Source organism: Tilletiopsis washingtonensis (genome assembly GCF_003144115.1).
Source record: "Tilletiopsis washingtonensis strain MCA 4186 unplaced genomic scaffold FA09scaffold_9, whole genome shotgun sequence".
Classification (NCBI taxonomy): domain Eukaryota; kingdom Fungi; phylum Basidiomycota; class Exobasidiomycetes; order Entylomatales; genus Tilletiopsis; species Tilletiopsis washingtonensis.
Genome location: NW_020312006.1, coordinates 196,931 through 222,365, shown reverse-complemented (window position 1 = coordinate 222,365; position 25,435 = coordinate 196,931). Strand labels below are relative to the sequence as shown.

The following is a 25,435-nucleotide window of genomic DNA, read 5'->3' as shown; positions in this document are numbered from 1 at the left end:
CCCTGCTATGACGTTTGATTGCTTGGTGGAGAGCGCACAGAGAGCGGCCCCCATGGCTGCGCGATGTACTCCTCACTGCGCCTTCTTGACCTTCTCCACCGCCGCCGCCGGCTGCTCCCTCGCCGGCGCCGGCGCCTGAGCTCCCGCGAGGCGCCTCAGGAGCGCGAGCGGCCACGTGGTGTGCACGCTCGGCAGCGTGAGGGTCTCCTTGCCCAGACTCTCCCATCCGCCCTCTCCATCCGACACGTACAGGCCCTGCTCGCTGACGCGCACCTCGATGCGCGGCCCTTCCTCGGTGCGCGAGGCCAGCAGGCGCCGCAGCGTGCGTTCCTCCTCCTCCTTGTCGGCATTCTTCGGCGGCAGCGGCGGCGCGCGCACCTCGACGCGCACCTTGCGCTCCGGACGGCCGCCGGCCGTGCTGTTGCGGAACGCAGGACCCCAGGCGACGAGTTGCGCGTTCTCGGTCAGCGTCGTGAGACGCTCGAGATCGCGCGCATACGTCAGACGCTGCACGACGTGCTGCACGCCGCTGGTGAAGAGGACGAGGATGGCGAGCACGAGGGCAAGAGAGGGACGCCAGCGCTGGTAGTAGAAGTCTGCGGCGCCGCTCTCGTTCTTGCGCCACTTGGGGAAGCCCTTGCTGCAGGACGAGGCACGGAGGGTCAGCGCTGCGGCGGGGGCGCAAGGGAGAGGCGACACGCACGACAGGAAGTGGTCGTAGCGGTCGCGCCGCGCATCACGCAGGATCTTGTTGACGAGGCCGAGGCGCTCGAAGCGCTTGGCCGCCTGCGGGTCGCCGCGGTGCTTGTCGGGGCTGCGCAGGAGTGGCGGTGAGCACAGGACTGCATCGCAGCGAGGAAAACGATGCTCTGCCTTGCCCTGCCACGAGCGCCTCTGCCCGAGCGTGCCACTCACTGCATCTCCATGCTGCGCTGCCGGTACGCCTTGCGGATGTCGGCGGCACTGGCACGGCGGCCGAGCTTCATGAACGAGTAGAAGTTGGCCTCCTTGCCCTCTGCGCGCTCGAGCTGCTTCTGCAGCGTGAAGATCTGTGGCGTGTGCGTGCGTGCCACGAGCGAGCGTCAGTCGTGCGAGTGCCGGGCGTGCAGGCAACGGCGACGCACCTCGACATCCTCCTTGCTCCACTGCGCCGCCGCGACGAGCGAGGCGAAGAGCAGCAGCAGCGGCAGCAGCACAAAGAGACGCATGGCGACGGTGGGCGAGGGCGCGGAGGGTGGTGGGAAGATGCTGGGCAGCCGTGCGCGCGCCGCAGCGCAGACGCCGGCGTTGCTTGTGCCGAGGCGCGCTCCCAGCAGCCCCGCCTCCCGACCCCTCGCAGCGCGCGGGACGCGCCGCCAGCGAGGCAGGGCACGCCGCACGGGCAAGGCACGCGTTGGTGTCACGTGAGCGTGTCGCCCTCGCCGCTGACGCTGCCGCTCGCCGCGCTGCGCGGCCTCCAACACGACGGCTCGAGCGGGGGCGCGCCGCTTGCCTCCCAACCACCGCGCGCCCGAGGAGACGGCCACCTGCACGGCAAATCGCCCCCACAGCACCGCCAGTCCCTCTCGCCCAGCTGCGCTCCGGTGTCAGCTGGTGCTTAGGTCGCTCTAGAGCATCTCACCCGCCTCGCCTTGAGTGAGCATCGCCGCCCTCTTCTCTCAGCCGCGCCGCTCAATTAGGCTGAGGCACATTTCCCTCTTTCCTTCCTTCCCCTTATCTGTACTTTCCACCACTCGCAACTAGTCGCTTGCCATTCTTCTCCGCAGCGCGCCAGCATGGCTGCCACTACTGCCGCCACCCATGCTCGCACCGCGTCCAACGCCAGCAGCGACGCCGACTCAGACGCTGACTTCCACGATGCCGTCTCGCGCCTGGGCAGCACGCGTGGAGGCGACGACCTCGACGCGCCGCCTGCATTCCCGGCGCTGAACAGCGCACAGCGCAGTGGCGGCAGCAGCAGCAGCCGTGCGCAGGCGGGGCCTAGTCGCGCCGCCGCTGCTGGCACGCCGAGCAGCAGCGCGGCGCCCAGCTTCTCCGTCTCGGGTCCTGCCGCGGCGGCAGGCAAGGCTTCCTCTTCGCCAGCGGCACCGGCAGCCGCACGTTCTTCTCTGCGCGCCGTTCTGGGCGTGCCGCCAGCGACAGGCGGCGGGGCCTCGAGCCTCCTCGCTGCCCCACCGCGCACGTCCGCCCTGAGCGCGCCGCCGGGCGTCGGCGGCGCCGGCGGCGCACGGATAGGCGGCGGCGGCGGCGGTGGCTTGGGAGTGCCCAAGTCAGGAGCACTGGGCGTGCCGACCGAGACGGGAGGAGGCGCACGCAAGAAAGTCTCGCTTGCGCCCGGGTGCAGTCCGCTGGACTGGGCGAGGGAGAAGGCCTCGGGCAAGCCGGAACTGCGTGTGAGTTGGGTTATGCAGCGAGAGCTGAGAGGAGTGGGCGTGGCGAGGGCCTTGGCTGGCGTGACTTCGTGCTGTCGGCGAACGTGCCACAGCGAGGGACCTAGAGCAGGGTACAGTGCGCACGTGTGGTCCGTGCCATGTTGCTGATGCACGCACTCCCACCTCCAAAACAGGCCGGCCTGACCTCACTGCAGCGCATCACGCCCTCGGAGCTGGCCAAGCACAACACGCCCTCCGATGCCTGGTCTGCCTTCAACGGCAAGGTCTACAATCTGACGCCTTACCTCCGCTTCCACCCTGGCGGCGAGAAGGAGGCGATGCGCGTGGCGGGACGCGATGGGACGCGGTTGTTCAGTGAGTAGAGAGAGAGAGAGCACGAAGAGAGGGCGTGGCAAAGCAGCGCTGACATGAAGCACAACAAGTGCTCACGCATTCGTGGGTGAACATCGACGCTATGATTGACACGACCATGGTCGGCATGCTCGTGCCGGAGCCTTGAGCGGGCCATGTCGGATTCTCTCACGCAATGTGGATCGCTTTGGGGAGTGAATGCATCATCTAGACCCCCCGATGCGAGCGTGCGCGGCGTGTGCGCCTTCGATTGGCGATGCCCCGCAGCCAGGACGATGCCCTTGACACGATCTCATCGTCCGTTGCTGCTGTCTCGAACCTGTGAAGCTGATGTGCAGCGGGGAGAGAGAAGAGATGCGCAGCGTTCGCAACAAGAGGAACAATTCGCCCCGTTCGGCCTGAGCTCGCCCGAGTGTGCTCAAGAGGGGCGCAAAAGACGCATCCGAGTGGAGAAGCCGCACTTTGCTCCGTGATGCAAGCCACAAGAGCCTCTCTCGAGGGACAGAATGACCCCGTCATTGTGGCTTGAAGGCCTGCGAGCTGCGAAGCTGCGAAGCTGCGATCTGCTCCGTCCTGGAGCAAGGAAGGCTCTCGGTCCGACGGCCGCGCAACAATGGCGGAACAAGGGGCGAATCTTGGGGGGGGGGGGGGGGCGACGCGCCGGCGTTGGAGATCTCGCTCAGCTTCCTGCCTCGAGGTGGAGGGGATGCTCACTTTCTCCCTTCTCTCCAGCTGCACCACGTGCCGCTTTCTGTTGCCTCATCCCGGTTTGCGACCATGGGCAGGCGTCGAGAATCGCAGAGCTCGGCTAATCGGACGCATGCGGTTTTTTGCCCGCGCTATGCGCACACATCGCGACAAAGGAGGCCGTCGAGATGAGGGCACCTTTCCTCCGGACGATGAGGGCCTGCTCTCTCGCGAGATGCAGCTGCTCGATGCTGGAAACAGGCGCTCGATTCGATTGGAGCAGCAGTTACGGTGTGCTTGTGCCGGCAGGTAGCGAGGCGAAGCCTACGCGAGGGCGCCTGAGAGCGGTGTTCCTTCTCAGGCCCACGTGCCTCACACCCCATCTTTCAGCGCTCCGAGCCGGGTGCAAGCGAGCCGACACAACGCTGCCAGCTTGCCAGGCGATCTTAAGCCAAGCTGCAAGCTTAGGCACGCGCTCGAGACAAGGACCAACGCTCCGAGCTCTTGCATGCTGCATGAGTGGACGAAGAGAGGCGTGTGCTCAAAAGGTTAGAGCGCTGTCTTGGATAACCTCGTGCTGCATCGTGCAGCAGCACGCCCGCCATGCCACGGCATCGGCACCGGCGCTCGGCAGCTGCGGAGCAAAGCGAGCCAGAGCTTCCGCCGCGGGCTGCCCTGCATCTGCGTCCGCTGCTTGCTGGCCCTCTCCGATGCTTGATCCGCGGCAGCCACGTGTGAGCTTTGCTCAGCGGCGGCTCCGAGATGGGAGTTGATTGCGCCTCGAGTCATGCTCATGGCAGCGCAAGCGTACCAATGACGACGTCTCTGCGGGAGCGAGCAGAGAGCGACATGTGCGGTCATTGACGAGGTGTGTCGATCAGCAGCAGCGAGAGTGCGAGAGGGTCGCTTGAGGCGAGATGGGTGGGGTCCCCTCATCATCTGCCGCACTCGCGCAAGAAAGGAGTAGAGTCTTCGGCGGCGCTCTAGCGTCCGCTGCGTAGCGTCGAGAGGCCCTGAGCCGCTGCGCGGGCATCGCATGGGGGGGAGCACGAGGAGGAGCTCTGCCTAGCGTGCTGCTGCTTGCGAGACCAGGGCAGTCAACAGAGCCGCGCACGAGGGAGGAGCCCACGAGGCCGGCCATGCCGGATGGCAATGCGCAAGCCGCGGCAGCACCGCCGATGGCGCCGCCGCCGTGCAGGAGCGGAAGCTTTTGACGCCGCCGCCCGCAGCGCCCTCAGCCGCGCCCGTGCCGACGTCTTGACGCTTTGGCGCTTCCGCTGCGCCTCTCACAGACTCTACTGCGCTGTCGCGCTTGCATCGCATCGTGCATCTGCGCTGCATGATGGCAGCGGCCGATGCCGGGCCAACTTGACTGAGTCTCTTGCTGCGTCCGCTCCGCCCGGCCCCTCTCATCCTCCTCCTAGCATCAGCAGCCGCGCGTCGGAGGCGTTCTCGCTTTCTTTCTTCGCCCGTCTGCGCGACCCTCTGGCGATGCTCGTCCTTGCCTGGCTCCAGCGCAGCGCCGAGCTCTGCCGCTCGCTGCACTCCTTCTCGCTCTGCATCCGGGTGCAATTTAGGACGTTTCTCCGAGGCGCCCTCTCAGCAGCGCATCAACAACTCGCTCTCTCTCAGGCCCCAAGCTCATCAATCTGCCTCGCCTTGAGCCTAGCTGGCGCAGCGGCAGCATCGCGACGGCGACGACGCCAGAGCTGCTAGCGTCGCCGCTGCGCTGTCCCATCTCGCTCCTGACCGACGTTGCGCCGCTCTCTCTGAGAGCTCTCTTTCCTCTCAGCGCGTGCGTGCGAGGTGCACATGGCGAGGCGAGGCACGACACTCTGCGCAGCAAGCGAGTGCGTCAAAGTGCCAGCCACAGGGGGTCTTGCTTGTGCGAGGACAGCAGCAGGCCATACGGCGCGATGCTGCGAGAGGGCACGCCGGCGCGGCTGCACGTCGCTTCGGCGCGCTCGACGCGCGTAGCCCCCTGAGGCGCTTCTGCCACCTCCTGTCACCCATGACGCACCTGCTTCAGGTGCTGCAGCAGCGCGTGAGCTCCTGATGAGCCGCACAGCCGTGTGCCTGCTGCCGCCTTCCTTGCGCTGCTTCTAGCGCAGGTGCGTCAGAAGCGGCAGCACTTTGCTGCAGAGCGCAGTGACAGGCACAGCCGCGGCAGAGGAAGCGCGGATAGGGGCTTCCACTCGCGTCGTCACGCCTGATGAGCCGCCTCACACTCCTCTACGCTGCTCCTCCGTCGTGCAGCATCTTCCCTCGGGCCGACTGCTCCGTCTGCGCTGCATGCTGCCGCTGATCACGACCGTGCAGGAGGCAGTCTCACCCAGGCAGCGGAAGCAGCGGTCCCATGCTTTGTGCTGCGGAGCCGCCGACGTCCGAGGAGCCGAGGAGCGCGCCACGTAGCCGCGGCAGCAGTGAGTGAGCTCTATCGCCTGCCTCGCATCACAGGAGTCGCAGTCTAGGCCGAGCTTAGCAGCAGCCGAGAAGGCACGACGCCGGTCTCTCTGTACGGCCTTCGGCGCGCCCCTTGGTCGGCATCGGCTGCGCCCCTGATGCTATGTCGAGATCTGCAGTGCTCTTTCCTCGGCCACCTTTTCGGAGCACAGCAGAGCTCCGCGCACTCGAGACTGTCGGCCGGCGGCCTGCGCCGAGGGCATGCATAATCGTCCGTCATCGGCGCTACCAGCAGGCCAGCAGTGTGCAGACCACGATGGAACATCCGCTGACGGAGCGCAGGCGTACTCCTCGCTTGGCCTTGCCCTGACGGTCTCTGCGTGCTGGGGCAGGCAGCCCATCGCATGGCCGCCCTCATAGAGCAAGCTGATGTCCTCCGCCTTCCGTTAACACCTCTCCACCTCCATATCCTCTCCCTCCTCTCCGCCTCTCCGATCTCCTTCTCTCTACACTGCCCTCCCTCCGACGTGCGTCCGCTGCCTCTCTCTATCTCCTTCGCCGCGTCGTCTCGCCAGCCGCGCACCCTCTTTCGCCGTCTCTCCTCTTGCGCGATGCGTGTCTCCACGCTCGCTCTGCCGTTGCTTGCAGCCTGCGCTTCTAGCGCCTACACGCTGCCGTCGAACCAGTTCGTGCGTATCTCTTCCCGTCACCTTTGCACCGTGGAGACCTTGCGCTGACCTCTCTCTCCCAGGCCGAAGCCTTCGTCGGCAACACGCCCGAGGCACACCTCGCCCTCTCCTCCGGACGCAAGGTCGACTCGCCCTTTGGCTCGGGCTGCGTCGGCACGAGCGGCATCTGCGCCACGTCTCTCTCGTCGGCACACAAGACGGAGCGCGCGACGCTGCGCCGCGAGGTGCCGCCGGAGCTGTGGCTCGTGCGCGAGGACGTCGAGTGGGAGCGCGAGCTGCGCGAGGCCGAGCCCGAGGTGCGCCTTGCGCGCTGGCTCGCTCGCCTCGGCGGCAAGGACGCAGAGCAGAAGCTGTCGCTCTCGCAGGCCGAGCTGCTGCGTCTGCAACGAGAGGAGGAGGAGCACTTCCGCAAGGAGAAGGACACGCTCGAGGCACACAGCTTGGCGCGCCTCGAGGCGGCGCGCGCCGAGCGTCGGGCAGAGCTCGGCTGGCGCGCTCACTTCGTCGCCGACATCGACGAGGCACCGCACTATGGCGCTGATCGCGACAATGGCAGTCTGAGCAAGAAGGCAGCACTGCGCAAGCAACGCTCCCTCGACGCGGCCGAGGCACGCGAGCACGCCGAATGGCATGCCGCCCTGCGCGCACGCTTCGAACACCCGCTTGGCGACACCGACGAGGCAAAGTGGAAGCGCGAGTTCGACGAGGCAAGACTCAGCGTCAACGGCGTCTCGCTGGGCTCGATGCTCAAGAAGCGTCATGCCGCTGCTGCCACGCACTAAGGCTCGCCGCTCGTCGCCTCGCCCATCGTCCAGCCCTTCGTCGTCCTCGCCAGCTTGTCACCCGCATCCCTTCCCTCTCCGCATGCCGCGATATTAGCCATCTCTCATCCTCCTCACCCCATAGACCCCACTCCCTCACACCATAGAGACCGGGCGTGCTTCGCCCACTCACGCGCCCGGCGCATACCAGCGCCATGCGAAGGACGCACGCCCTTACACGCTTGCAGCACCACCACGTCTATCTGCGCTTGCTCTGGCCCAGCGCCACACACACACTCACTGCTACCTTCTTGCTGTTCGCTCCTTCTTCCCTGCCTCGTCGCGAGTCGCCGCTGCCAAAGATGGCGCGCTCTCTGCGACTCGAGGATTGCCATGTACTTCTTTGCCCCTGCCGCCGCGTCCACACTTGTACGAACAGCCTGCACATCGATTCGTCTTCTCCAACATCTAGCTGGCTGTCTTCCATCGGCGTGCACTGCAGCTCTGAGAGGCTGCAGCGAGGAGACGGACGAGCAGGGGCTTCAGGAGCGAAGGCTAGCTGGCGCGCGTCCGTGCTGCGATCACCACATGCGCAAGCTTCCCACGACAGTGGCGCTCTGCATGCAGAGCGAAGTAGATGCAGCAGTGTTTCCGCAGGCAGCTTGCTGTCGGGAACGGTGCGTCGGGTCAGGCGCTTTGCAAGCGGGCGTGAGGGAGGGCAGACGGCGTGCAGGTGAGGAAGCTCGTCCCATGGGCTCGGCCGCGTCTCGCGCGCGCGCCTACTAGCGTGGAGAGCGGCACGCACACCGCACCGCGTTGGCGCCGCCAAGGGCTCCTCGAGAGGACGGCGCCTCTTGCTCGCTCGGTTAAAGCTCATCCAGTCGCTCGGGTCGGCGGGTCCTCAGCAGATGGCCAAGTGTCGGATAAAGCCTTGGCCTCACGCCTAGCCTGGCGCTCACTGTCGAATCTTGGCTGTGCAGCACGTGCCGAGCCCAGCGCCGCAAGCTCGCAGTGACGCCTTGGAGGCAAGACTTTGCATGTGGTCGTCGTCGGCCATCGACGCTCCTCAGTCTGGGACCCGTCCAGCTGGCGTGATGGACGGGCAGTGTATGTCCATTGGCATGAATGTATCGCACGGCCGAGGGCCGGCCGAAGCAGCGCCACGCCAGACTGTTCTAAGCCTTGGCCGGCAGGGTGGCGCGCCATCACCTCTCTCCTCTCCTCTCTTTCTACCCACACATCGCCTGCTGATCTCGAGCTGCGAGGCCATCAAGCCGAGGGCGCATCAGGCTTCAGGCCGAGTCCCTGCTGTTCCGCCGCTGCAGCGACAGGCGTCTCAGCATGCGGCGCCATGCGCTTCTCCTCAAACGAGCCGAGGCCGCGCAGGTCCCAGCGCTTGAGCATCGCCTTGTCCTCGTCCCAGCCACTCGTCGGCGTCGTGAGCATCTTGTGGCCCGTGAAGATGGCGTTGGCGCCGGCGAGGAAGCACATGGCTTGCTCTGACTCGCTGAAGAGATGGCGGCCGGCGGCGAGACGGATGATCGAGGTGGGCATCACGAGACGTGCCGTCGCGATGGTGCGCAGCATCGTTTGGATGCTCACGGGCTGAGTGAGTCTCAGGTGTCAGCATGTGTCGCGGCGTGCAGCGAGTCCGTACGAGAGAGACGCACCTCGTTGCCCTCCATCGGCGTGCCCGGAATGGCGACGAGCGCGTTGACGGGGAAGCTCTCGGGATGCTCCGGCAGCCGGCTCATCTCCCAGATCAGACCCACGCGGTCCGCCGCCTCCTCGCCCAGCCCCAAGATGCCGCCCGAGCACACCGAGATGCCGGCGTTGCGCACATTCTCAATCGTCGAGATGCGGTCGTCGTACGTGCGCGACGTCACCACCTGACAGAAGGAAGGCGCGTGAGTGTGTGCATCGAGGAGGCGAGGGAAGAGCAACACACCTTGCCGTAGTACTCGCGGCTCGTGTCGAGGTTGTGGTTGTACGCCGTAAGACCGGCATTCTTGAGCGCCACGGCCTGCTCAGACGTGAGCATGCCGAGCGTCGTGCACACCTCCATGCCCATGCCCCTGCGAGAGGATGCGTCAGTCGAGGCGCAGAGAAGCACAGAGATCGCATGACGAGCCTGCTGCGGCCTGACTGCTCAGCGCTCGCGCCAGGAGCTATCCAATCAGACTGCGCAGCTATAGTGCGTGTTCGCCGCGCCATCGGCACGCAGCATGCGGCTCCGGCTACACACCCGCCCGCCGAGCTGTATCTCCTCTCGCTGACTCACCGAATCTCGCTGACCATCTCGAGAATGCGGTTGAAGCCGCGCTTCCGTCCGCCGACCTCGCGCCAGGCGGCGCCCATGCAGAAGCGCGTGCTGCCATTGTCGCGCGCCTTGCGCGCCTCGACGAGCACCTCGTCGACCTCTGCCAGCTTGCTTGCCGTGCTGGGCGTCGTGTAGCGGCTGCTCTGCGAGCAGTATCCGCAGTCCTCCGAGCAGCCGCCCTCCTTGATGTTCATGAGCGTGCACAGCTGGATGCCGCCGGGCGGGTGGTGCATGCGGTGCACGGCCGCGGCGCGGAAGATGACGTCGAGCAGCGAGGAGTTGTAGATGGCCGCCACCTCCTGGCGCTTCCAGTCGTGGCGCGTCGTGCCGTCGGGCGGCGGCGCGGCGCGCGGCACGGCAGCGAAGGGAGGGCTAGAGGCGGCCGCGTCGCTGGACGCCAAGTCGGCCGGGTCGACGGCCGAGGCACGCCCGCGAGCCAGGCGCGGCGCAGCAGTCGACGAGCCCGAGGCGCGGGCGGCGGCGAGCGTGGAGCGGCGAGCGCTGCGCAGCAGCGTGGTGGCGGCTGATGCACTCATGCTGACGCTGGGGGGTGTGGTGCGGAGCGAGGAGCGAGGCGAGCGCGCGAAGCATGGTCTGGGCGCGGCGCGGGGTCCAGCGAGCGCTGCCCTCGCCTGTGGCCGCTGCTGCTGTGCTGCCCGCCGCGCGTCGCCTCGCCGCCCCAGCCAGCGACAGCGCAATCGTGTGCCGCTGGCCGGCGGGCGGCCTGCACTAGACTCCGCGGCGCCCGGCCCCAGCGCGAGCCGGCCGGTGCAACTCTGGGAGCAGTGCGGCCGAGAGGCGCATCGCAGGCAGGCCGACAGCAGATAAGCCGCCGCCGCCGCGTGCCTGGCTGGTGCGGGCGTTGGGGCGCGCGCGACTCCGCCTCGGAGGCCTGTGCTCGCTGCCTCCGCATCTTGATCGCTGCCTCCGGACCACGCATCGGCACACTGCTGCTCAGAGATGGGCTCGCATTGACGCAGAGACGGGACGTAGAGGCAGGAGCAAGATGATACAAGGGCCAGAGCGACGCCGGCGAGAGGCGCGGCGTCGTCTGGTGTGGGGAGCGTGACAGGGCGAGGGGGTGGACCAGGGCGAGCGCGTGTGGCGCTGAGCTGGGTGAACATGCTGGGAGGGGGGGGATGTGTATGGACGAGAAATCGTAGGGTAGTAAGACAGAACATGAGTGTGTGTGTGTGTGGGACGAGAGGCGCAGGCAGCGTGACGGTTGAGTGGGTGTGACGGAGCGAGCGACGAGGGTGAGAAGCTGTATGCAGGTTCGTGCGACGAGGCGAGAAAAGTGTGGGAGGGGGTCGTAAAGCGAGCGGGCGAGGAGCGACGTGAGAGGCGAGACGAGGATATGCAGGGGAACTGAGAAGAGGAGAGGTTGTGGGACGATGACGGAAGAGAGTGGCCAGAGCTAGATGAAGTACTGCAGAGGGGCGAGGCAAGGTCAGCTGCTGCCGCCGAGGGCACCAGTCCGTACATGCTACTCACTCGCTCGTTAAGCGCCGTAATCTCGCGGCACAGAAAGCCCCACGTGAGGCGCATGCTTGCCGCACTCAGGCTTGATGGGCTACCGGAGCCGAACGGCAGTGCCGCGACGAGCTCGGCGGCCAGCGGCTCAGCGCGGTGCAGCGAGCCGGCGCCCAGGCCTAGGTCCATGTCGAGGTCGGCGTGCTGCTCCTCCGCCTCCGCCTCGAGCATGCCGGAGTGGCCGAGACCGCGACGGCCGAGGGAGCGCGAGCGTCCGCGTGCCGCCTCGTCGCCGGCAGATGTGGCGCGACGCCAAGGCAGGGCGGGACGAGAGACGCGGTCGGCGATGCGCGACATCGTCGAGACTTCCATGGCGGCATCGTCGCTGGGCGTGAGGCGCGAGAAGGAGTCGAGCAGGCTCGCGCCCGTGCCGTCGGCCATCTCCTCATTCTCACTGCGACGGCCGCCGTGTGTGCGCTTGGCCTTCTGCGCCGCCAGGTACGTCTCCCAGCCGCGCAGCTCCCAGAAGAAGAGCAGGTGCGGCTGGATGAGAATGTTGAGGCGGCGGCTGCGCACCAGCAGGTAGGCCTCGACGAGGTTGAGGTCGAGGTGGCCCATGACGTACGCCAGCACAATCGTCGAGCTGCGACTGACGCCGACGCGGCAGTGCACCAGCACACTGCCGCCGCTGCGACGCGCCGCCTCGATGTACTCGACGGCCTCGCGCATCGTCGAGCGCAGAGGGTCGATGCCGTCGTCCGACACGTTCTTGAGGTCGAGCACCGAGATGCGCCCGGCACGCTCCTCGTGCCAGAGCGAGTTGTGCAGCGAGGGCGGCGCAGGCAGTGCGGCCGGAGAAGCGTCACCGTCCGTGGCCATGGTGAACTCGGACGCCGGCGGCGTCAGCGCCGTCTCGCCGACGGACACGACGTGCGTGATGCCGAGGGCGTGCAGCATCGCCGGATTGAGCGCGTGGTTGAGATTGCCGAGGTAGAGGAACGGCAGGATGCGCGAGGGGAACGAGCCCTCGAAACGCGCATCGCTGAACCAGCGACGGTCGCCCGAGGCCGGCGCCGCTGTCAGCTTCGTAGGCGACATGACGGGCGAGCGAGCGCCACGCGGCGTCGGCGTGCGCGTACGCGCGTCGGTAGCCATCGACGAGCTCTTGCGTCCGCCCTGGTGGCCCTGTGCCGCACCGACGAGGACGCTGGCGGCGGCAAGGCCGCGTGCCCACACGCTCGGCTCGGTGAGGGCATGGCCCGACACGTCGGCGCTCGAGGAAGAGCCACGGCGGCTGCTTGTGCTTCTGCGCGACGCCAGGCCGCCAATGCGCTTGCCGGCCTCGTCAGAGGCGCCGCCGACGCCCCAGGAGAAGCTAGGCTTGCTGAGCGCCGAGCGCGGCGCCGCAGCGTCGGCTGTGGCAGCGGCAGCAGCAGCGATGGCCGCCTCGCGCTCCTCGCGCTGCTCCTGCAGGAGGCGCAGCGCGCGGCGCTCGCGCACCATGCGGGCCTCGACGCGCTTGAGGAAGGCCATGTCGCGGGCGTAGACGAAGAAGGAGCGCTTGCAGCGCAGCTGCAGGTCCAGGTAGGCGTCGGGCAGTGAGAGGTCGCGCGAGTACATGAGGTACGCCAGCGCCAGGATGGACGTCTCCGTGTAGCCGTCGCCGCAGTGCAGCAGCACGCGGCGAGGCGAGTGCGACGCCTGTGCGGGCGCAGAGCCGAGCAGAGGCGTGGCGCCGTGACTCTGGCTACGAGGACCATGGCCTGAGCTGCGGAAGGCGCCGGCGAGCAGACTGCTGGCGTTGGCCGCCGCGGCAGCGCTCGGCACCGGCGAGGCCATTTGGCCAGGCTGCGCCTGCTTCTTGATCCACTGGCAGAGCTGCACGATGCTCTCGATGGCCTGCTCCTGGCCCATGGCGTTGAAGCCGCTGCTCGACGCGGCGCACTCGAGGTGGATGATGTTCTCGGGCTTGGGCACGACAGACGTGCGCTGCGCCGCGGCGGGCTGCGCGGCGTCGGCGTCCGAGCGAGGCGTCTGGCCACGGCGAGAGTTCTTGCGAGCGCGGCCGGGCGACGACGGCGACCAGCCGTTGGGTCCGAGCGAGAGGAAGCCACGCAGGTCGGCTTCGCCGATAGCACCAGAGGCATCGACGATGGGCTCGTCCTCCTCGAGCTGGCGCAGCGCCTCCTTGCTGTTGAGCTCGAAGAGCGCCGTCGCCTCGATGCTGTCGAGCCAGTGACTCGCATACGTGAGGCGCGACAGCTCGGGCGTGTCGCCGTTCTCGTGCGCCTCAACGCAGATGGAGAAGGCGTGCGGGTTGCTCTGTGCGCTGCGCGACTGTGCATCGAGCGGCGCAGCCGAGGGGTCCATGTCGACGTCTGCCGCTGCGGGCATAGGCACGTCGGCGGTGCAGCCCATCTGACGGTGAAATACATCAGCAGTGGACATGGACAGGCAGCGACGGCGGCACTCACCCAAACGTTCTCGTCGATCTCGCTGGCGGCGGTGAGGCGCTGCATCTCCTCGCGCTCACGCTCGATGAAGTCGACGCGGTTGCGCGGCGTGCCAGCGCTGTCGATGGCGACAAGGTGCTCGTGCGAGCGCTCAAAGGCGACGAACGGGTCTGCGGTGGTGATGGTGAGCACAGACGACGAGGCAGGACCGAGCACTAAGGCAACTCACCCGTCACGACAAAGACGTTGTAGCGCAAGCTGCCAAGGCCGCGGCTGCAGCGCTCCTCATACATGGCCGCCTGCGCCTCGCGGAAGCAGCGGGCGAGCGCCAGCACGCCCTCGTGCAGGCCGGCGGGGCAGTAGAGGACAATGTCGGAGATGGTGGCGTAGCGCACGCTCTGGATGCGAAAGTTGCGCAGACTGACGCCTGCAGCTTGCCGCGGCTGCACGAAGGTCGACGGCGCAGTGACGATGCGGCCGTCGGAGAGCTTGGCGGAGCGAGGCGGCTCGATGAGCTCGGCCGGGAGAATCGAGGAGTTGAGGATGCTGTGGCGCGGCTGCGGCTCGTGTGCCGATGCACACGACGACGTGCCGCTGGTGGACGGGTAGGCCGAGCCCTTGCCCTCCCACGCCATGCCGCCGCCACTGACACTCGTGGCCGCCGAGCTCGTCTCGCTGTTGTTCCACAGCGAGTGGGCCGAGGAGAGTTCGGACGAGGCGAGCGACGACGAGACGGAGTGCGACGAGGCCGAGTGCTTGAACGGCGAGCGATGAGCGGCGCCGGGCGGAGAAGGCGAGTCACCATCGCTGCTGTTGCCGCTGTGGCTCTCGCCGCTGGCGAGCGAGTGGCCCGAGCTCGACGTCGTGGTGGCCAACGAGCCGGCACGCGAGCGGCGCGCCGCACTCATGCCGAGGCCCGAGGCCGACGACGAGGCGCGCCGACGCTGCATCGCCACGGCCTGGTCGCGCGTCGGCATGTCGGCGCGCACGAGCGTCAGACCACGGTAGTTGGGCGTCGGCTGGCCATCGAGGGGCGCGCCGAAGAACATGTTCTGCGCCGTGTTGTCGCCGTCGACGCCGTGCAGAAAGGGAAAGACGACGTGGTGCGGCACGTCGGCGTGCACGTACTGCTCGTGCAATGCCGCCAGCTGCGAGGCGGACATGGCACGGATGGGCGGTGCCGACGCCGACGAGGTGCACGGCGCCTCGGCGCCGTCGAAGATGCCGTCCAGCGACGGAAAGCTGGACAGGTCGCGATGCCGCAGGCCCCACTCGGGCTCATCGCCAGCGTCGAAGCGGCTGTCGGTCGGTGAGCCGCCGCGCGTGGTGGGCGACGACGGCATCTCTGCCGAGCCGCGGCGCATCTCGTCGGCGTCGGCGCCGGGGTATCGCGACGCGGCGGCGGCATTATCGGCGAGCCACGACGTCGACGTGCTGGCCTCGCAGGCGCTGTTGACTTGCAGCGAGACGACGGTGGCGGACTGCTCACCGCCGCGCGACGCAAGCGGGTGGAGCGACACTGCGGCCATGGTGGGAGAGGATGGTGGACGAGGTGGTGTGCAGATGCTGGAGAGCGAGGAGGGTGTGGTGAGCGGCGAGTCGTCGGGGTATGCTTCTGGGTGAGCTCACCAGCGCGTAGAAGACGTGCCGTGCTCGTTAGGCTCCGCGAGTTTCAATCGCAGCCGGCAGAGTGGGGTCGTCCAGGGCACACAGGGGCAAGATCGACCGGCGGCGCGTCGTCTCCTGTCTCGGGCTGAGTGCGAGGGCGCGGAAGACGAGGCGCGAAGGCCGCGGCAGTGCGCAGCCGAGAAGGCGGAAGTGCTTGCAATCGCCGACTAGATCGAGATCCGCTGCGGAAGATGAGCACGCAGAGGAGGCGCCGATGGTTGTCACACGGCACGCACGCTGCGGAGAGGCGCAGCCGAGCGGGCGGATAGATGAGATGCTGTGCGGCCAAGGGGCCGTCACGGCGCAACGCGTCTCACTCACCTTCGATCAGGAGCAGAATGCGCCCGAGGATGAGCAAGCTGCCCTTCTTCTCTCAGCGACCTGAGCAGCGGCCAAGGCCGGCGGGCGTGGAGGCAGAAGGCGAAGACACGCGGCACTCTCGGCGCGAGGATGCGGACCGATGCTGTGGTCCGCAATGGCCTGAGCGGGCTGTGCTGCTGAGCGGCGGGTGCTGCGGCAATGGGCGGCGCAGGGAGCACGGCGAGAGGAGCGAGGCCGGCGGCTGGGCGACGAAAGTGTCGGCGGCCTGAGCGGCACGATAGGAGCAGGTGGGCGTGGGCAGGGGGTCGTGACGGCGCACAGCAACGGCGGCGGTTGCGGGGCGTGAGGGATCGTGAAGGAGACGTGTGTGGACGGCAAGGCAGAACGGTGAAGGACGAGTGACGAGAGGGTGGAGAAGAGGCAGGAGGTGCGGATGGAGCAGATCAAGAGGCGGCGAGGAGGCTCGAGGAGCCGCGGCGGTGGAGCTCCAAGAGGCAGCTCGCTCTCGGTGCCTGGGCGGAGCACGGCACGCAGGCACATCGCGCGTCTCCGCGCGCCGAGGCGTGTGCGTGCTCCGCGCCGCCATGCCGTGCCGCTCGCACTGCCCTCTCGGGCCGCAGCATGCACCCTACATGCTCTGCACGCCCAGCCTCAGCCAGCACCCTTCCAGCAGCAGCACAGCGCGGCGTCCAAGAATGAACGCGCGCGAGCGGCGCCTGCTGCTGCGAGGAGCCTCATCACCGCTGCCGGTCGGCGGTGCAGCGAGCGGCAGCGGCGTGCGCCAGAGAGGCGCGAGGAGGCGCCGTGAGGCGGCGGCGGGCGGCAGCGCGCGGCCAGACCCCTCGCCGCACCTGCGGCTGCGCTCCTGCGCCGGCAGCTGCAGAGGCGCAGCGGCGCCACGCTCTGCGCGGCGGTGCCGTCGTGGCTGAGGGGCAGCGGCGCAGCAGCCTGCGGCGAGCAAGCTTCGGCTCGCAGCATGCGTTGGGCAGCGGGGCAGTGTAGCCTCACACTGCTCCCATGCGCCTGTCGGCGCTCCAAAGGCCGAAGGAGGCCCGCGCTTTATCGCAAGCCGCGCGGCGGCAGACCAACACTCGTCGGCGGAGACTCGCCCGGCGCCACGGCCCGTCGAACGAGCAAGGCGGAGCCCCAGAGCGAGCGGCCACCGCCCCGCCGCCTTGAGGTCGCCCCTCCTCGTGCGCCTCGTCCGCGCAGCAGCGAGGCTCTCGCGTTGGCCCGCGCCAAAGTTCCCAGGACGGCGGGCCGTGACATCAGCACGCGGCGCGTCCTGGTCCGCCCCCGCGGCGGCGGTGCTGCTCGCCGTGCCGGCCGCGCCGCCTGCCGTCAAGCGTCGCACGTCGGGCACGCTTCGTGACATGGACGTGTGCGCTCTGGGGCGGTAGCTCGAGCCTCAGTCCAGCTGCGGCCGCGCGAGCAAGACGCAACGAGACGATGGTGCGCGCAGGGCACGTCAAGGGCGTCGCTGCCGCGAGCGAAAGAGGCAGGTGAAGTTGGCGCGGGCGGCGCATGAGCTGCAAAGCACGAAGGAGCGCCTCGCCGCGGCGCCTCGACCAAACGCAAGAGGCCGTCGGCACGAGACCTGCCACGCCGAGCCGCTGAGGTGCCCGTCCTGCGCCTCTCTGCGCGCGCACAGAGTTGCCGCACCCGCACCGCAGCGGCACCCGGCCGCATGCCGCTGCCGCCCAAGTCCAACGGCCGCCCGGACGCAGGAACAGCGCTTGTGGCACGCCGCCGTGCAGCGCGCAGCAACGTCCTGTGCGAGGTGTTCGAGGCCCGCCAAGGATGTAAGCAAGCCTTCGGCGCGGGCGTGGGAGGAGCATCCGCAGCGGCAGGCCGCGAAGGCGCGACTTCGCATGACGAGCTTTCTCGCCGTCGCCTCTCTCGCTCTCTTGCCCTCGAGACTCAACGGCTGCGGGCGGCGCCACGCAACGTTCGGCGCGCGGTGCACGGCACATGAGCGGCGATGGCGAGGCCCAAGAGGGCAAGCGATGCAGCACCGTCCGCTCCAAAGCGGAAACAGCAAGGCGAGGCGAGGCCACAGGGTGGAGCTGAGGACGCCGTGGCCGTGCCGCTCCAGAATTTGAGCGGCTGTGCAGCCGCAGCGGGCAGCACCAGCGCGCAGCAGCCGCCAGGCAGTTGCAGGCGGCAGCACAGCGCCGCAGGATGCAGATGCTTGTTCGCCGAGCCCGCAGGCCGCTGCTGCTGCCGAGCGCCACGCCACGCATCGACGACATCGAGCGGCCCCGATCGCCTCGCGCCGATCGAGACTCGCCTTGAGCTTGCACGCCGCGCCGTGCGCCGAGCGCCGAGCCACGGAGCCGAGACCGCGAGAGCGTCACGCATATGCCTCTCCTCTCCACAACGGTGCTCTGCGGCAGCGGCGCAGGCGGGCGCGGACGTCGGCTGTAGGACGCGGCCAGCTGCCGAGTCAAAGCACCGCAGCGGACGCCCCGCAGCTGTTCTTCTCGTCCACCTCAGCCGCAGCACGCCGGGGCGTCCACCGCCATCGCCCGTCGCTTGCGCTCCTGCAACTTGCACGTAGCGTGCCGTCGCAGGACGCCATCCCTGCGCCACGCCGCTGCCGCTGCCGCTGCGGTAGTCGCCGCAGCACCAGCGCAGAAGTGCCACCAGCAGCGGTGCACCCTGCGAGAAGACGCTTGCACGCAGCCACGCGGAGCCGCAAGCTCTCGCGGCACCTCCTGCAGCTGCGTGCTGGCGCAGCCTGCCGAATGGCATGAGATGCTGCTGCTGCGCACGCAGTGAGCCTGGATGCCATCCAGGGCATCCAGGAAAGCACCAAGCGCATCCCTCCCTCTCACCGCTCTCGCGTGCGATGCAGCACTCCTGCGGGCGGGCGCCGCGAGTCGCGGGTTGAGACGGGGCGCCTCCGCCTCAGACTCAGCCGCAGACTCCGGACGAGCCCGAGCCGTCGGCCGGCGAGCTGGCAACGTCGTGGAGCCGCTGCGACGAAGCCACGCGGGGTGCCGTTGCAATCGCTTCGCGGCTCCGGGACGACCGTTGCAAGCCTGGACATCAGCCTGGCTACCGGCAGATGAGTGTAGAGGCACACTAGCATCAGCTTGCTCGGCCACGGCGTCTATTCTGAGTGCAGCGATTGAACGATCACATGTCGCCAGCCGCAGCCGCAGTCGAGGCGGAGGCTGCGGCGCACGACGCGGTACGCCGTGTGGCTAGGTGTGCAGCAGTGCGGAGCGTCAGGCTGAGTTGCGACGTCGGCGACCCGGCACACAGCATGGAGGTCAAGCCTGGAAAGGATGGAGGCGCATGGCAGAGGCTCTGCATCGTTCCCCTGGAGAGCCAGAAGGGTGACTAGAATGCTGCCCTGGTCCAGGAGCGGAGCAGAAGGAGGTGCGCCAGCTCGGGCCGCCTCCATGAGCACGCGGAATGCTCTGCTGCCGCCATGGCAGATTTCGAGCGCAGAGCGAGCCCGGGTGACAGCATCTGCTTACGAAGCACAATCTCGAAGTGAGTCTGAGCTCGTTGTTGGGGCCTGTCGTGTAGAAGAGCTGACGGACGAGAGGCAGGGGAACCTCCGGCGCGCAGGCGAGGAGGTCACGTGCGCCGACGCGCTCGTGTTGATCCGGCGGCTCGAGGACGAGACGCGCGCGCCACGCGCCTCGCTGCTGCTCCCACACGCCCAGCACCCGCTCCTCCATCTCCCACCGCGCATCCCTCACCTCGTCTATCTATTACCACAGAGACACCCACGCTCGCTGTCTTGCGCCCGGCTCCCCCAGCTTCGCCGCCGAGAGACGCGCCGTCATGCCGATCCTCGAGCGCACGCCGCCGCCCAAGAAGGCCGGCGGCATCTCGCCGTCGCCGCTGCCCGAGGCGCACGAGGCACCGCAGTCGCAGCTTGCCGCGCCCGTCGCATCCTCTTCCTCTCTCGCTCTCCCGGAAAGCACGCCGAGCCAGCGCGCCGCTGCCGCGTCATCGTCCGCGATGAGCGAGTTTCCTTCGCTCGAGGACATGGCGCGCCCGCACCTCCTCAACCGCGCCGTGCAGGAGGCGTCTGCCCGGCCGACGCCCGTGCGCTCCGCCTCGGTGCGCACAATGCCCTCCAGCGCATCGCGCTCGAACCTGAGCCGCATCGCTGGCCCCACGTCGGGCCTGCCGCAGCCGACGGGCGCCGCTGCCGTCTCCGCGTCGCTGCCGCGGCCGTCGCCCGGACGCGCCGGCGCGCTCTACCCCGCCGTCGGCGCCGCTGCCAAGCGCGCGGGCGACCTCACCAGCCGGGCGAGCCGCACGAGTCTCACAGGCCTGGACGCTGTACGCGCCCGTACAGAGGGCACGCCTGCTGCAGTCGCTGCTGCCCTCGCACAGCGGGACAGCACAGGCTCAAAGGCGACCGAGGACGAGGAGGCCGAGGCGATGAGCGCCGTGGCCACGGCAAGCATCGACGTTGAGGCGCGGAACGAGCCCGCTGCGCGTCTCTGCTCGCCTGTGGTGGAAGCGCTCGTCGCGGAGGGCACGCCCAAGGGCGCTTCTCCTCGCCGAACCCCGCTGCGTGCCGCGCGCCTCAGCGGTGCGACGGGCTCCGTCGCTCGGCAAGGCAAGGCATCGCCACGCAGCACGCCGCGCCGCGCCGCACGGCGTTCCTCACAGCTCGCCTCGGCAGTCAAGCCTGCCGCCTCGTCCGGCGCAGACGAGGAGTTTGTGCGTCGCCTCGAGGCAGCCATGCAGGCTGGCGACAATCCGTTTGCCGACAAGCGCAAGGCCGACATGCGCAAGTCCGTCGGACACCCTTCCGTGCCCGAGAACGACGTCTCTGGGTTTGGCGCCGCATCGTCGAGCACGCAGCAGCCTTCGGAGTGGGAGTCGAGGCTTGATGCGGCTCTGCAGGCCGGCGATGATCCGTTCAAGCGGCGCAGCAACCTCAGGGATGAGGAGCAGGATGCCAGCGTGGCCAGCGCAGTCTCGACACCTCGCGCGCGCAAGGCGGAGTCGGACCTGCCGGCTGCCGCTGCTCAGGCGTCCCATCACGAAGAGGTCCAGGCCGAGGACCCCCAGGGTGACCGGACGGGCCCGGTGTGGCCAAGCGCTCACCCGGTGATAGCCTCGCTCGCCGCCAGTCGCGACGGCGGGCGTTCCTCTCCCATCTCCTTCTCGCAGCAACGGCCTGTGCCTTCCTCGCCGGTCAAGGTCTCGCAGACGAGCTTCGCCTCGTCTCCGCATCGTCTCGACCCGTCCGCTCGCGCAGAGCGCGTCGTCAACTTGGAGATTGCCGAGCTCAAGAAGGCGCACGCAGCGCTCGCCAGCGAGCTGCAGCTCATGCAGCGCGAGGCCGACGCGGCGCGCGAGGATGCCGATGGCTGGAAGGCCGAGTGCGAGGGCGAGACTGCTGCGCGTGCCGAGCTGGCCAGTGAGATCGACGTGCTCAAGGCTGCGCACGCAAAGGAGAGACGCAAGCGTGAAGCGGCGGAGCTGCAAGTGCTCGAAGCACGCTGCGAGGCCGACGAGCGCGAGTGGGCCCGTTTGACGGGCGCTGATGCGACGCAAGGAGGCAAGGAGGCACTGCGCGACGCCAACATCGAGCTCGTAGTGTGTCGCAACGAGGCGACGTACCAGACGTACCGCGGGCACGAGCTCACGAGGGCGCTGGACCAAGCCAACGCCGAGCTCAAGGCGTACGCGCAGCAGGCACGAGTTGCGGCGCAGGAGGGTTCAAAGGCAAGGGATGCCGAGCTGGAGGAGCTCAGGCAGAAGTTGCAGGACGAGAAGGAACGCCGCAAGAACGTGGCGCGCGAAGGCATGCGTGTCGAGGAGGAGCGAGATGCGGCACTTGAGGAGCTCGAGGCGCTCAAGAAGCGCCAGGACAAAGCTGCGTCGTCTGCTTCGTCCGAGGCACTCAAGCGCGCAGAGGCGAGAGCCGAGCGCGAGGAGGAGAAGCGCAAGCAGCTGGAGAAGGAGGTGCGCGAGCTCAAGCGGGTAAGTGAAGCGTCTACCTCGTTGTCAGCCAGCTCGTGGCTGACACCTAATCTGCCCAGATCACCGGTCGGTCTGTTCCGTCACCTGCTCCCGTGCGACGGGCAGCGCCAGTCGTGCCTGCGCCTGCCCCGCACAAGCGCAAGGAGACGACAAGCGCGCCCGACAGCGATGCCGAGCCGGCCTTCTCCCTCGCGGGCGCTCGCAAGCCCGTGCTGCCCAAGGCACGCTCGGCGCTCACTCGTGCGCCGATGCAAGGCGCCTCCGACGCCGCGCCGCCGCCGTCCGATGCAGACTTTGAGATCCGCGACGACGATGCAGGCACGCCTTCGCCTGCCAAGCGGCCCGGCACGATCAAGTCTCTCGCTGTCGTCAAGAAGACCAAGGCTCCTGCGGTTGTTGCTGCGCCCCGCTATGCGCCGACGTACCGGGATGCAGGCAGCGACAGCGAGGACAATGCGTCGGACTACGACGTCGGCAAGGCCAAGACGCGTACGGTCGGAGCGGCGGCCAAGGCGCGCAGCACCGTCAAGCCTCTCTCCGGCGCCGCCCACACGGTGGCGCGCAAGCGCAAGAGCGTCGAGGCAGACGAGGCACGGCGCAAGGCGCTCGAGGCCGAGGTCATGGCCACGCCGATGGTCAAGGCCCCAGTGCGCACGCTCAAGGTGGCGCCGGACAATGTCGTGGCCGCGGGTGCTGCGGCCAAGCCGGCAGCGGCAAAGGCGGCGGCTGCGGAGCCCGTCGACCTCAAGAAGAAGAAGCGCAGGCTCCTTGGCGCTGCTGGCGCCCAGGGCCCGGGCTTCTTCAAGTTCACTAGCACCGACGGTGACGTGAGTTCGCGATACGAAGGCTTCCTTCTGTGCGGCCCTTGCTGACGAATGTCACTACCTGCAGGCCATCTCGAGCGGGCTCGACCTGCCCATGGATCTGTCGCCCATCAAGGCCGCCAATCCGCACGCCATGCGCCCTGCCGCCGCCAAGAGTGGCGCGCCCTTCGCCCGCTGATCAGTCTCCTCGCCCTGCTGTATCTCTCCGGATCGTCTGCTCTATACCACCCCTGCTGCTCACACCTCGCCCACATCACTCGACGCTGCGTTCTTTCAAATGCGGTGACTATTTGCATGCAATTAAGCGAGTGCGATGAGGTATGGACGGTGACAGGTGACAGTGTAGATTAGAGGGGACCAGGGTTTTCTTTAGACGACGAGGGTGGGCGCGAAGGTGACGCGGCGACCGTCGCCCTTGGTGCGTGCCGGGCAGCGCAGGGCGCTCTTGCGCGGCTGCGAGGCAGCAGAGGCCTTCTTGCGGACGTTGAGGGGAGCGGTGGGGCTGGGGACGGGGAGCTGCCAGACGCTGGCGCGCGGCGTCGAGGGCATGCTGCCGATGCTCGTAGCCTGCGAGTCGTCCGACTCCTCGTCCGAGTCGACCTCGCGCGTGGCGGCCATGGCGACGTTGCTCTGCAGCTGCGAGCGCGAGCGCGGCACGAAGAGCGGCGCAGCCGAGTCGTCGACGGCGGTGGAGATGCACCACGTCTGCGTCGAGACGCCGGCGCGAGGCGGCGAGGCACCGCGACGCTGCGCACGGCCGAGGAAGCGGTCGCTGGCGACGAACGAGGCCGAGGTGAGGCGCGCGCTGCGGTAGTACTCCTCGTCGTCGTCCCAGTTGAGCGCCAGCGTCCACTGCGCTCCCTCGTCGCAGACCGGAGCCTTGATGGCCGGCACGGCGGGCACGACGGCCATGCCGAGGCCCTTGCTGCGGCGCTCCTGCGAGCGAGCGCGCACCATGGAGGTGGGCGCGGCAGCGACAGGAGCGGGTGCGGGTGCGGCCGCGGGAGCGTCGAGCTTGACGACGGGCAGGCTGGAGTTGCGAGGCGGCAGCTCCGTCTTGGGCGACACGGGCGGCGAGGCGTACGTGGGCCAGGTGCTCCAGTCGCCCTGCGGCAGCGTCGGCGTGGGCGGGCAGGGCAGGTGCCAGCCGCGCGGCGAGGCGCCGTGGCTGCTGGCGGCGCGCGAGCTGCTCACGACGAGCTGGCAGCGCGAGTGCTCGCCCGAGTTGCGCGGCGTGCTGTCGTTGGAGGACGAGGCGTAGAAGTACGAGTCGTCACTCTTGGAGCTCGACGTGCTGAGCGCCGGCGAGGGGAAGCCGGCGGCGGCCTGCAGCGAGGAGAGCGAGTAGGTGTCGATGTCCTTGGGCATCACCAGCAGCGCGGCGGGGCGCGGCGAGGGCGAGAAGGCGGCGAGGGGCGCAGCGTCGTCGTCCTGCTCGCCGGCGCAGGCGAAGGAGAGGGCGCTGGTGGGCCGCTCGGCATCGTCGACGACGGGCTCGGCGGCGAGGAAGGCGCGCGGCTTGCGCACGCTCGTGCGGCGCAGCGAGCGCTTGGGCGACAGAGGCGCCACGCTGGGCTGCGACGCCTCCGGTGCCGGCTCGGCGAGCGAGTGCCGGCTGAACGTGGAGAGGAGCGAAAGGGTGCGCGAGCGCGACGGCCGGTGTGTCGGCCGCAGCGGGGCCGTCGACGTCGGCGAGTTGATGGGCGTGTGGTACGACTCGAAGGAGCGCGTCGAGAAGTGGCTCAGGTGGCCGGCGCGCGACGACGAGGGCGCCGCAGCAGAAGAAGAGGAGGAGGAGGAGGCCATCGCTGCGAAGGCGTGTATGATGGATCGCAGGCAAGGCAAGAAGGGAGATGGAGAAGGCGGAGGCTCGGAGGCAGGACGGTGGGCGGGATGGTTCTCAAGGCAGCAGCGGGGTCCGGCGAGAGAGGCAGCCGCCTTTATGGGGCGGCGATATGGGTGCAAGCGGATGACGCTGGGCGAGGTGCGGAGCGGACATCGCTTGCGCGGGTGTGCGGGTGCAGCACCAGGTGCGGCCGCGCTGCGTCGCCGGCGTCGGTGGGGATCCAGGGGGCCGGGTCGTTCCTTCCTGCGGCTGCGCTGTGTTCTGTCGGGGCCGCAGACGCAGCATGAGAGGCCCGGCGGCGTGGCGGCGGCGGCGCGGCGAGCAGCGCACCGCGCACGCCGCCGCTCGGGTCTCAGATCTGCGACACGGCCGCGGGCAATAAGCATCTTGTCGGGGCAAGCGGCTGCTCCAGGCTCCTGCATCCCGCCGTGCTCCTGCGCTGTGCTGCCGCAGCGCCCGCGGGATGGCCGTCTCAGCGTGCGCTGCCATGGGCCTTGGCGGGCGCAAAGGGAGGGATGCCTGGCCAGGCGGATTGCCGCGCCGCCTGAGACCTGCCGCCGGGCTGCCGCTGGCGCTGCGCAGCGGCGTCTGCTGCGGGCGGTGCTGCCGCGCGTCTGCGCTGCGCTGCGTGCTGCTGCGCTGCAGCAGAGGCGCTTCCGGGTCGGCGCCTCTCTGCTCCTCTGCCTCTGACGATCCTCACGCCGCCTCTTGCTGCTCCCGCTCCCGCCGCAGCGACGGGTGAAGCAAGCAGCAGACACAGTGCTGCAGGGCCTCTCCCCGGCCCGTAGCACGACGGACGAGGACACGGCGGCGGCGCCTCTGCCAGGGCAGGCTGGGCCTCTGCGGAGCGCGAATCAAGGGCGGGCGGTGGCTCGGCTGTCTCAGCGCACCGCGAGGTTCAGGCGGCGCGATGCCGGCGCTGCACGGCGAGCAGCCGCCCAGCAGGGCCGGCAGCTCCTCCTCCTGCCTCCGCTCACGCTACAATTCGCAGCCGCCAGTCTAGAGCGCTCAGACGCAGTCAATGCGTGCGACCTCGGAGCACTACATGGCCGCTCCCATCCCAGCTGCTCAGGCACCGCGCCCCCGCTCTCCGCCCATCGGCAAGGCACCAGGGCCGTGCTCCGCCGTCCCCCCGGCCGCTCAGAGAGACACCATTCGCATGCCCGCTTCCGCGTGCCTAGCCGTCAATGCGGCGTATGCCCTGCTGCGCTCTCGACGGCATGGCACCACGTCGTTCGGCTCGGGAGCACCTCGGGGGCCGTGCTTGTTTGCTAGGCGT

At 68.7% G+C, this 25,435-nt stretch overlaps 8 protein-coding genes across 8 annotated transcripts; 2 read left to right on the top strand and 6 right to left on the bottom strand.

The window, feature by feature from the left end:
* Position 1: 1 nt before the first annotated feature.
* FA09DRAFT_329501 (DnaJ-domain-containing protein) lies at positions 2 to 1,220 on the bottom strand. Its single transcript, XM_025742205.1, has 4 exons — positions 1,125 to 1,220; positions 916 to 1,049; positions 704 to 814; positions 2 to 640 (listed from the first exon to the last, which is right to left on the bottom strand). Exons 1-4 carry the CDS (start codon positions 1,206 to 1,208, stop codon positions 73 to 75), a joined length of 897 nt encoding a protein of 298 aa, XP_025598719.1. The 5' UTR covers positions 1,209 to 1,220; the 3' UTR covers positions 2 to 72.
* Positions 1,221 to 1,511: 291 nt separating this feature from the next.
* On the top strand, positions 1,512 to 3,063 carry FA09DRAFT_360176 (hypothetical protein). Its single transcript, XM_025745200.1, has 4 exons — positions 1,512 to 1,635; positions 1,744 to 2,393; positions 2,567 to 2,747; positions 2,816 to 3,063. Exons 2-4 carry the CDS (start codon positions 1,776 to 1,778, stop codon positions 2,890 to 2,892), a joined length of 876 nt encoding a protein of 291 aa, XP_025598718.1. The 5' UTR covers positions 1,512 to 1,635; positions 1,744 to 1,775; the 3' UTR covers positions 2,893 to 3,063.
* A 3,238-nt stretch (positions 3,064 to 6,301) lies between these two features.
* On the top strand, positions 6,302 to 7,461 carry FA09DRAFT_360175 (hypothetical protein). The gene is made up of 2 exons (XM_025745199.1): positions 6,302 to 6,523; positions 6,586 to 7,461. The coding sequence occupies exons 1-2, from the start codon at positions 6,446 to 6,448 to the stop codon at positions 7,303 to 7,305; spliced, it is 798 nt and encodes a 265-aa protein (XP_025598717.1). The 5' UTR covers positions 6,302 to 6,445; the 3' UTR covers positions 7,306 to 7,461.
* FA09DRAFT_264145 (hypothetical protein) lies at positions 7,425 to 8,495 on the bottom strand. Its single transcript, XM_025739757.1, has one exon. It carries the CDS (start codon positions 8,159 to 8,161, stop codon positions 7,544 to 7,546), a length of 618 nt encoding a protein of 205 aa, XP_025598716.1. The 5' UTR covers positions 8,162 to 8,495; the 3' UTR covers positions 7,425 to 7,543.
* Positions 8,496 to 8,553: 58 nt separating this feature from the next.
* Positions 8,554 to 10,140, bottom strand: FA09DRAFT_296932 (biotin synthase; the record flags this gene model as incomplete). The annotated part of the gene is made up of 4 exons (XM_025740185.1): positions 8,554 to 8,889; positions 8,955 to 9,173; positions 9,233 to 9,359; positions 9,566 to 10,140. 4 exons carry the CDS (start codon positions 10,138 to 10,140, stop codon positions 8,554 to 8,556), a joined length of 1,257 nt encoding a protein of 418 aa, XP_025598715.1.
* A 763-nt stretch (positions 10,141 to 10,903) lies between these two features.
* Positions 10,904 to 15,323, bottom strand: FA09DRAFT_264067 (hypothetical protein). Its single transcript, XM_025739756.1, has 5 exons — positions 15,160 to 15,323; positions 13,760 to 15,096; positions 13,552 to 13,700; positions 11,099 to 13,495; positions 10,904 to 11,033 (listed from the first exon to the last, which is right to left on the bottom strand). The coding sequence occupies exons 2-5, from the start codon at positions 15,057 to 15,059 to the stop codon at positions 11,022 to 11,024; spliced, it is 3,858 nt and encodes a 1,285-aa protein (XP_025598714.1). The 5' UTR covers positions 15,060 to 15,096; positions 15,160 to 15,323; the 3' UTR covers positions 10,904 to 11,021.
* A 2,059-nt stretch (positions 15,324 to 17,382) lies between these two features.
* On the bottom strand, positions 17,383 to 18,454 carry FA09DRAFT_264044 (hypothetical protein). The gene has a single exon (XM_025739755.1). It carries the CDS (start codon positions 18,271 to 18,273, stop codon positions 17,440 to 17,442), a length of 834 nt encoding a protein of 277 aa, XP_025598713.1. The 5' UTR covers positions 18,274 to 18,454; the 3' UTR covers positions 17,383 to 17,439.
* A 4,148-nt stretch (positions 18,455 to 22,602) lies between these two features.
* FA09DRAFT_329493 (hypothetical protein) lies at positions 22,603 to 24,371 on the bottom strand. The gene has a single exon (XM_025742204.1). It carries the CDS (start codon positions 24,114 to 24,116, stop codon positions 22,680 to 22,682), a length of 1,437 nt encoding a protein of 478 aa, XP_025598712.1. The 5' UTR covers positions 24,117 to 24,371; the 3' UTR covers positions 22,603 to 22,679.
* Positions 24,372 to 25,435: the final 1,064 nt, after the last annotated feature.